At 41.2% G+C, this 10,409-nt stretch overlaps 1 protein-coding gene across 2 annotated transcripts in view; it reads left to right on the forward strand.

The window, feature by feature from the left end:
* kcnip1b (Kv channel interacting protein 1 b) overlaps positions 1-9,987 on the forward strand; it is a 37,268-nt gene extending 27,281 nt beyond the window's left edge. For both annotated transcript variants that reach the window (XM_053847814.1, XM_053847815.1), the window contains exons 2-8: positions 3,469-3,593; positions 6,801-6,870; positions 6,938-7,008; positions 7,083-7,190; positions 7,268-7,372; positions 7,623-7,685; positions 9,125-9,987. In XM_053847814.1, the coding sequence (XP_053703789.1) occupies positions 3,469-3,593; positions 6,801-6,870; positions 6,938-7,008; positions 7,083-7,190; positions 7,268-7,372; positions 7,623-7,685; positions 9,125-9,172 (590 nt within the window). In that variant the 3' untranslated portion in view covers positions 9,173-9,987. The remainder of the gene's footprint in view (positions 1-3,468; positions 3,594-6,800; positions 6,871-6,937; positions 7,009-7,082; positions 7,191-7,267; positions 7,373-7,622; positions 7,686-9,124) is intronic.
* Positions 9,988-10,409: the final 422 nt, after the last annotated feature.

Below are 10,409 nucleotides of genomic sequence, written 5' to 3' on the forward strand. Positions count from 1 at the left end.
TGTAGTTTCACTTGCACAAAAAAATAGCATGTACAATGCAGTAAGAGTACTATTGTACTGGTTTAAACACAATATTTTAGTCGTTGAACCTCTCAAGCCATTGGTTGCTATCTTGAATTGTGACATTGTTTTGAGTGAGCAACCAGGGTGGCATGTGTTTTAGTAGCTGTAAAACATTCCACTCCGTCCCACAAGTCAGCGTGCATGGCCATTAAATACACAGCAACGATTGACTTGAACAGGAAGCAGTGAACTGGGAATCAAATTAGACACTGAGACATTTTTGCTGAACTGTTTTGTCTTGCTGTCAAATGAAAGCACAGTGTAACTTTTGACTAACAGCTTTTTACCATAGATACTTCCTCTTCTCTGACCCGCTACACACCCGTTAATGTTTTATTTCAGAGACACCAGTGCCACGTTTTTCCTTGAAACGTGTTAATAAGTGACCGCAAACTAAAGAAACAGCGCAGATTCTTCAGAGCTGCATCCAAGCTCAGGAACGCAACTGTGTATGAAAGCATTAACGTTTCAAAGTGCCGAAATAACGTTGGTTTCTAAGGATGATTGATGGTCCTTCCATTTGTTGACAATTATGCAAATGAAATGCACAACTGAAAAACACCAAACTATAATGAGTCCTCATTTTGATATGTATCTCTTTCAAAATGTCCTAATCCAAGGTTGTGCCGTGCCTCTCATTTCCACTCGCGGTAACAATCCCATCAGCGCCTACATGCTGCTTCACTTCCACACCTTCACTTCTCTCATATGTTTTTCTTTTCCCATGCCATGGATCCGGAGGAAGAGGCCATGGTTTGGGCGTCACATGATTAAAAAGGAGGTGATGGAAAATGTGCAGATTGCACCTGATGCCATTTATAACATGGCAGCCGACCGGCCATATCAGTCATACTTGTCTATCTCCATGACAACAAGACAGCAGACAGAGCTCGGAGGAAGATGGTGCGATAAGAGCCATGAGTGCAACATTATATTCAGCTGATAGATTTGAGTATTTTACAACTCTCTGGGGGGGCAGCTGGCTAGTGTTGATTCGGCATTTGTTGAAGCAAATGTTTTGTGATGTCATAAATAAATAAACAAAAACAATGTTATTAACCATCACTTATCAGTGTGAACATCAGAAATAAATCCCATTTTAACTGGTAAATCATTCATGCACACACTTGTTCAATGAATGTCCAAGTCAATTCATGTTTTTGTGTTCCCTTGTTTATCGCGGAGGTTACATTCAGTTAGTGATGTGTCCATGAGGTATCATGAAACAGTATTGCTGGGTAGATGAAACACTGTCCTTATTTTCAGAGGCCACCAGATGGCGCTCTTGTCTTAGCCATGATGTGAGGCTCCATTGAATTTGTTGGTGCTGGTGGCCTCTGAGAATCAGCACACTGTTTCATGAAACCTCATCAACCCTTCAATCTTGTGTAATGAACCCTCAGCTACCAATTGCAACATTCAGGGAACACACGCAATTGCTGATACTTGGTTAGGTAGATCGCTAGATCAAATCAGAGTCTCTGTGACTCATGTCATTATTTGTTTTCTTGAATTAAACACGTTTAAAACTATGGTCATGAAAGAAAAAACATCCTCCAGTGTCTGAGTGGCTTCACTCACAGCAGCTGGAGCAGCAGGTCAGAAATCAGCTTATCAAAGTCTGCTATCTCATGTGGCAGACGCACACATGGATCTCATTGACAACTGCTGAGCTTCTGGTGTTAAAAGAAAAACGAACACAAACTATCACGCTCAACTCTGGTGTTGGGATTTTCACAGCGCCGAGCTGCAGTCCACGACCGAATGTTCTCTCTTACTGCTCTTTTACAGACAAATGCAAACAATGTCTACTGGTGATGGGTAGATGAGGTTTCATGAAACAGTGTCCTGATTCTCAGTGGCCACCAGATGGCACTGTCTGCTGTAAAATGTTTGTACTTGAACAGCTATTTCATTGAAACCTCACATCATTTCCAAGCCGAGAGCGCCATCTAATGGCCTCTGAAATTTAGGACACTGTTTCATCAACCCTGCAATACTGTGTCATGATACCTCATCCTCCCATCATGTCTCCACATAGTGTTTAATTGTGACAATTCCCCATGTTCAAGTCACTTTTCTCGACTGAGTTCTGGTCTAAACAACCCGCAGTGTTGCGGAGCTGCGTAAAAAAATACTGTTGCCGGAGTTGAGCCAAGATCCACCACCATGCCGCACATCGGGGGAGTACCTACCTGCCTACCATACACGCCTGCGCTACATGGAATAAATACGACACTACAACAGTTCACCAGATTCCTATTTAAAAGAGTTTTGGAAATGTTTACAAGTTTAGAAATAAAACAGAAATATCTCGCTGTGGTCTGTGTTTGGAAGACTTAGGATAAGATATTTCTGCACCATGATTCTTTGCAGACGTTTTCGCTCTTTCATTAATGTGTCCATTGTTTGTAGTACATACATAAATCTTCAGTTAATCAGCGTTTAGTCCTGGTCCCAGCAGTCATTGGGTAAGAGGCAGGAATACACCCTGGACAGGTCGCCAGTCCATCGCAGTGTCCAATTATATTGAGCATGTCTTTGGGCTGTGGGAGGAAACTGGAGTACCCAGAGAAAACCCACGCACACACAGGGAGAACATGCAAACTCCATGCAGAAATGCCACCGGTCTGACTCTGTAATCAAACCAGCAACCTTCCTGTTGGAAGGCATAAGTGCAGTTTAGTCGTATTTAAATAAAACGCACAATACACCACCTTTGGAATTTATCGTTCCTTAACTGGAAAAATGTTAATAGGATGTATACAAAGTGTGGTTTATCGGGATTAAAAAAGGTTGTTGCCCAACACTATATTTAGATATTTTAACAGTGGTCAGCAAGATCAGCATTGAATAAAACATTCACAAATGTGGCTTTTGTGCCTAGTACATGTGATGATATTTGTGAACTGTTGTGTGAGTGTGTGCACTCAGTCCGGATGTCAGCATTGGCTGCTGGATGGAGGCACAGCGACAGTTGCCTGGAGCTGAATCAGCACCTCACATCATTAGCCATGACCGTCTCTTCTTCACACCGCCCCAATACTGATTCCCTTGTCACAAAGATAAAGGAGAGACCACCCCCCACCTCCGATCTGTCTTTTTATCCTGTGTCCCGCTGGTGCTGCTTGTCCTTGTCATCGAAGTGCACTTAGAACATGGCAGCTTGCGTAATTCTGAATAATGTATTTTGGTATCCCATAGATAAGAATGTCAGGAAGATGACATGTCGCATTCAGAAGCCAATGACTGTGTGACATTGCCAAATTGTACCTTCAAGAACGGACTACGGGTCACAGTATGTGGTGCTCATCAGTTTTGGCGCAGAACTTGTTAAATCCTTGTGAGCATTCTCAGCTGTCCTTCAACTGCTCTGATCGAACTTCATACTTTGTGTCTTCATAGATAAGACGGACGATGAGCTGGAGATGACGATGGTCTGCCACAGGCCAGAGGGTCTGGATCAACTGGAAGCCCAAACCAACTTCACCAAACAAGAACTGCAGATTCTCTATCGAGGATTTAAAAATGTAATTTCACTTTAAATCTGACTTAAGAGGGTGATGTCGCAGGCATGTTTCAACAACACTGCGAATGCACATCCCTGGAAATATAACTGCACAGTCCAAACAATGGTCAACACTGAGGAACGGTGGGACACTCAAATTGCTACTGACATCACGACATGCAAGAAACATTTTCATTTGATTCATTTAACATGCTGCGCAAACACAATGAACCAACTACATCAACAACTTACGAGGTTCAAAACACCCCATCTATGCATTCTGTGGTTGGAGCTGACTGCAAGCTGGTAAAATGGACCTTTGGCGTCACAGATTGATACCACCGATCATCAAGTCCAGTAAAAAAAAAGTCTTAGGATTAGATCAAACCACAGGAGGGCACTCTTCTTGGGTGTCACCAGCTTGGTTGAGCTTGGTTGCACTGGTTGCAACACATCCTCACTCCCATGTTGTCTTACATTGACTTTGGGAAAGTTGCCTTTTACGTTCTATACTGACGAAAAAGGGTGCTTTCAACGTCGCATGTTGACACATTGGCAGCGCAACGCGAAAAAGAAGTCAGAGGTAGGGGTTAGATAAGCCATGGGATGGTGGTCAATTCATTCCATGGTTGACATGTCAATTGCTGAAACTGACATCCAATATGACACAGTGGAGACAGTTTCAGCACGCCCTGCTTGTCTTGCTTAGAGAAGCAGAATCCACACCCCCACCATCTATATTGTCGTAAAACTTTTTTTTTTCTCTCCCCCCACGCAACACACGATTCACACTGCAATGCCTGGAACAATATACATGAAAAGGAAAATGTTCTTTTAGTCTATTAATTTGTGCCTTTGTACAGGACTGTCTCAGAAAATTAGAATATTGTGATAAAGTTCATTATTTTCTTTAATGCAATAAAAAAAAACAAAAATGCCATACATCATGGAATCATTACAAATCAACAGAAATATTGCAAGCCTTTTATTATTTTAATATTGCTGATTATGGCTTAGAGCTTGAGAAAACTCAAAAATCCTATCTCAAAAAATTAGAATATCAAGAAAAAGTACACCTGCAAGGGTTTCCTAAGCCTTTAAAAACACTCCATGGTGAGGACCATCATTGACACCCTCCATCAGGAGGGTAAGACACAAAAAGAAATTTGTCAAAAAGCAGGCTGTTCACAGAGTGCAGTTTCAAAGCACATTCATAAAAAGTCTGTTGGAAGGGGGAAATGTGGCAGGAAACGCTGCACAACCAAGAGAGATGACCGCAGCCTTAACAGCATTGTGAAGAAGAGCCGCTTTCACAATTTGGGGGAGCTTCAAAGACAGTGGGCTGAAGCTGGAGTCCAGGTATCAAAAGCCACTGTTCACAGACATGTCCGGGAATTGGGCTACAATAGCCGTATTCCCATGGTCAAGCCACTTCTGAACTCAAAACAACGGAAGAAGCGTCTGACTTGGGCTATGGAAAAGAAGCACTGGACAGCTGCAGAGTGGTCCAAAGTCCTCTTTTCAGACGAAAGCAAGTTTTGCATTTCATTTGGAAGTCAAGGCGCCAGAGTCTGGAGAAAGGCTGGAGAGGAGCAAAATCCAAGTTGCTTGAAATCCAGTGTGAAGTTCCCACAGTCTGCGATGGTTTGGGGAGCCATGTCAGCTGCTGGTGTTGGTACACTGTGTTTCATCAAGTCCAGAGTAAATGCTGCTGTGTACCAAGAGATTTTAGAGCACTACATGCTTCCGTCTGCTGAAAAGCTCTATGGCGATGATGATTTCATTTTCCAGCATGATCTGGCACCTGCCCACAGTGCCAAAACCACCAGTCACTGGTGTACTGACCATGGCATTACTGTCCTGGATTGGCCTGCCAATTCCCCTGACCTGAACCCCATTGAGAATTTGTGGAGTATTGTGAAGAAGAAGCTGAAAGACACCAGACCCAACAGTGCAATTGAGCTAAAGGCCGCTATTGAAGCATCCTGGGCATTCATAACACCTCAGCAATGCTACAGGTTGATTGCCTCCATGCCACGCCGCATTGATGCAGTAATCCAGGCAAAAGGATTCCCAACCAAGTACTGAGTGCATTAATGGAGATTTTCAAATGTTTGATTTTGTTTTGCTGATATACTTTTTTTTTTTACTTGATCTGAGGAAAGATTCTAATTTTTTGAGATAGGATTTTTGAGTTTTCTCAAGCTCTAAGCCATAATCAGCAATATTAAAATAATAAAAGGCTTGCAATATTTCTGTTGATTTGTAATGAATCCATGATGTATGGCATTTTTGTTTTTTTTAATTGCATTAAAGAAAATAATGAACTTTATCACAATATTCTAATTTTCTGAGACAGTCCTGTACATGAGGCACTTGGACTCCGAGTGTCAAAGGTGAAAAAGATGCACCAGAAAGCCTTGATAGTAGCTGTAACATGCCCAAGAATCATTCGGATAAATTCCGTCAATTTCTCAACATTTTTCCATGCTTTTGTTTGTGGGTCCAGATTGTCCCGGTATGATCAGTAGATTTTTTTTTCTTTTTTTGGTTGCATTGATAGAGTCCATTCTCACAGAGCTGTATTCCACAGTGATTGTAAACAAAAGTCAGCATGGCCCATGATGCATTGCAAAATCATGTGTGTTCGAGCCCAGTGCTTTGTTGGTTGCAGATGGGCTCCAGGTGTGTGCCATAGTCAAGTGCACTGGGCTGATGAGGTTATATGAAACAGTGTCCAGACTTCCAGATGCCAGTGGATGGCACTCTCTGCTCTATAATTGTGGAGTTTGAACAACTATGATCACAAAACTGCATTTTTTTTTTCTCCAAAGCAAGACCGCCCCCTGCTGAGCGCTGAAAATGAGGAGCCTGCTTCATGAATCCTTGTCAGCCCATCACTAGATGCCCATAAACGCACATCTATTAAAAATAAATATACCCAGTCATTGGTCGGATCAGAGCCGACCCTTCTCACCCTGGTCGTGGACTGTTTGTTCCTCTTCCCTCTGGCAGGAGGCTACGGTCCATCCAGACCAGAACCTCCCGTCACAGGAACAGCTTCTCCCCCTCGGCCGTCAGACTGTTGAATTCGTGAATAGCCTTTTTTGTTTATTTTATTTTATTTTATTTTATTGACAGCACTTTATACATTTGATTCTGATTCTGATGCTGAAAATTGAAAACAAAAAACAATATGCATGATGTGACACTTTTTCTGTGTTCTCAGGAATGTCCAAGTGGTGTCGTAAATGAGGAGACCTTCAAACACATCTACGCCCAGTTCTTTCCTCACGGCGGTAACATGTTTGATAGACTTTTCAGTGTGTGCTGTGACAGTGAAGATTTTTCTGTTGTGTGCAACAGATGCAAGTATGTATGCTCATTACCTCTTCAACGCATTTGACACCACGAACAACGGCTCCATTAAGTTCAAGGTAAATACATTTAAGACGGAACATGACTTGTGTGAATAGGATTCATCTGGTGCTCCATTTCCTATTGCGTCCAGGACTTTGTCGTGGGCCTGTCAACACTGCTGCGGGGAACTTTGAGGGAGAAGCTGGAGTGGACGTTTCACCTCTATGACATAAATCAAGATGGCTACATCAACAGAGAGGTCTAGCTTTGTTACTAGTCCTTTATAGAACATCAAAGAGTTTCTTTAACCAGTGTGTTTTTTTTGTTTTATCTCAGGAGATGACTGAGATTGTGAGAGCCATTTATGACATGATGGGCAAGTACACATATCCTGCACTGAAGGGCGACGTCCCACAGCAGCATGTGGATGCCTTCTTCCAGGTCAACTTTTATTGCCTGTATTAATGTATACATTCAATGTAGAAAGCCACAGTGACAAGTGAATTTTATTTCCTGCTTTCCTACATCAATCTATTAAATGGTCAGTCAACAGTCTGACTGAGGCGATCGTGCTATTAAAAATGCTTTGTTGTTGAACAAGAATTCATAACAAATGTCACACAAATGTTTGTGGTAACACCTTGTTGAAATAGTGTTTGAAAATAAAAACAAATGTTTTTTTTTCTCATAGAAAATGGACAAAAACAAAGATGGGGTGGTGACTCTGGAAGAATTCATCATTGCCTGCCAGGAGGTGTGTATGGACTCTTACATAACTTGAAAGTCATCAATAATTGAAATATGCCGGAAATGTAGGTGCTTACTGTGTTACGGGGATTTGCGTCTTGTAGAAACTGTCCCTTAAATATTCTATTCTAGTCTATTTTCATCCCCTTGCTGTTGTGAACAATGGAGAACTGTCAGTCAAATCTAAAGCTAATTCAGCAAATGGAGCTCAGTTACGCTTCTGCTCGACGTCAAGATGACAGCGACAACACCAGTTGCAGTCAGCTTATATAACATCCACGTTGACCGTCCGCCTCTGAAATGCGGTTTAAGTCACGCCTGAGATTCCAGCAAAGACCTGATGGAGATCAGGTTATTATGAATGCAATTCAAAGTACAGCGAACAACTTAACAAATACCATGATGTGATCAAAATTATTTTCGTGTCCACTTTGCCTCATGGGCTGGATCATATGCTGCACATCAGTTTAAATGATAAATAATGATGAATTTATTTGCTAATGAAAACACAAGTTATTTGGACTACAAGTCAAATGTAGGGCGTCATAGACTGCTCTTGCGCTAAAGCAGACGCTTAAGGGACTAAACTATCCCTTAAAAGTAGAGCAGATCAAACATTAACTGACATAGTTAAACACTTACCTTGACACTGTGGAGCTTGTCCCGCGATCGAGTGAGAGCTTGCGACCAGGATTGTAGTTCACTACTACATATCACACAAAACCTAAAGTAACTTCTGATGCCGGTTGAAAAGCAGTGCTCTCGCGGCATTGCAATATATCTTATATTCACTGACATCATATGTGAGCTCTATGCCGTATTTCAAGCTAGATCAGAAAACTTTTATCTCTCTATTGACTCCTGTTTGTATTTTTTGTTAACTTCCCATGGTGTAAGTAGTTGGGCGAGACATAGGCTCCCCATTGAACGCATATGAACTCTTAATAAACAAATGACTTGCTTATTTACTTTTATTATCACTAATTCTGGTGCAGTATCGGGTGATAATTTCAGGATAAATATATAGATAGTCTTAACTGCTATATGTGCACATATGAATAAGGAGTTTATTTATGGTAATACAGTGGTGGAAAAATATTTTGGACTAACTATAAAGGACTGTTGGAGCCATCCAAGTAAATATTGCTACACTATCTTTCCAACATTTACTGTGAAAGAGGAGAGATGGAATGGCAGTTTTTTTAAATTATTTTTTTTCCCTCAACCCATGCACTCATATCGACACAGTCCTTACATGTAAATGTGCCAGCCCATTCTCCGTCCTATTCGAGCACATACACGTGATGTTGGACAAAGTTGCAGCAACAACCGTGACCAACAGTACGTGCATAGGTTTTTTAAAACCTATTTTAAGTGTCTGGTAATGTATATAAACATGTTCAGCAGCAATTGAACTGAATGTGATTTCCTTTATTCCCCTTCCAGGATGAAAACATGATGAGGTCCATGCAGCTGTTTGAAAATGTGATGTAGGACAAGACAGGATGTTGGTGATCCAGAGTCTATGTGTGTGAGTGTGTGTGCCTGCGTGTGTTTGGATTAGCAGTCACGTCTCAAACCAGCTGTTTTTCTGGATCTACAACAAAGTCCAAGAAAGGCAAAAGACTATCAAGAGATTGGCTCCAGCTGAGGCTCCTCAAGCAGCACGTTTGGACGGTCCAATAAAATCAAGTGAGCAGGACATTGCTGCTCCACACGTGAAGAAAAGAGCTGTGGCTCCATTTCAGAGGCATGTTTTCGGCAGAAGAGATTATCGTTCTCCTTTAAATCAAATAGAATGTGTTTCTGTATTAACCTCTTGCATCCAGTGGCTTGAAGATGTCTGATGTTCTGGTTCATGCTGTTTGTTTCACTGCTGCAGTGACGTTTGTGTCGTCTCAGATGTCACTTGTAAGTCAATTTTTCGTCATGCTTGCAGTAGAAGGTCAAAGTTCCCATATGATGAGTCGCTATGTTGAATGTGGTGTTTTCAAAGTAGACCTCTGATGAGTGTTTGTTTTTTCACTGTCAGTTGAATGTGTCTGCCTCAGCGTGATTCATTTCAAGTGTTCAGTGTCTCTGAAGAATGTATCATAATTAGGAAGGTTTGTATGCATTTCATTATTTATTTCTAGATGTTTGGAATTTATTAAAGGAGAGGTAGAAACAAAACCAAGTTATGTTATCACAGTTATAAAGCAACTCCTTTGTCCAGGTAATTCTGTCTTGTAGCCAACCTTTGCTTTTTGTCTGAAAGATTTCACGAGATTAAAATAAAAAAGCTCCAAATAAAATTCCATACACTATAATGGAAATAATTTACAGAGATTTTCTTTTCTATTTTTCCCCTAGAGACAGGCGTGTACATGCTGAATCTTTGTGACATCACAGCCTCAAATCGCAGTCAGAGAGTACTTGTTTCTTCTTGGAAGCCATAAGATTAAACATGCGATTCCTTAAAACAGTGACGTGTTTTACTTTATAAACCATTGATTCCTCCACAGGTGTGTGAAAAAGCAGTGACTGAATTGTTTATCTCGTGGTGGTTTTGTAAACAGTGAAATTCAAGAATCAGCTGATGGTGACAGAAATATTGAAAATGAGAATAAACCATGTGAAGGAATATCCCAAAGCAATGCATTTGCATTCACATTGTTTTATGCTTCGCATCAGTAATTTCTCAAATGTGATTGTGGTGAATCACAAACTGCTATCATTAGTTTTCTGGGGC

This window comes from Synchiropus splendidus, chromosome 17 (genome assembly GCF_027744825.2).
Source record: "Synchiropus splendidus isolate RoL2022-P1 chromosome 17, RoL_Sspl_1.0, whole genome shotgun sequence".
NCBI classification, from domain to species: Eukaryota; Metazoa; Chordata; class Actinopteri; order Syngnathiformes; family Callionymidae; genus Synchiropus; species Synchiropus splendidus.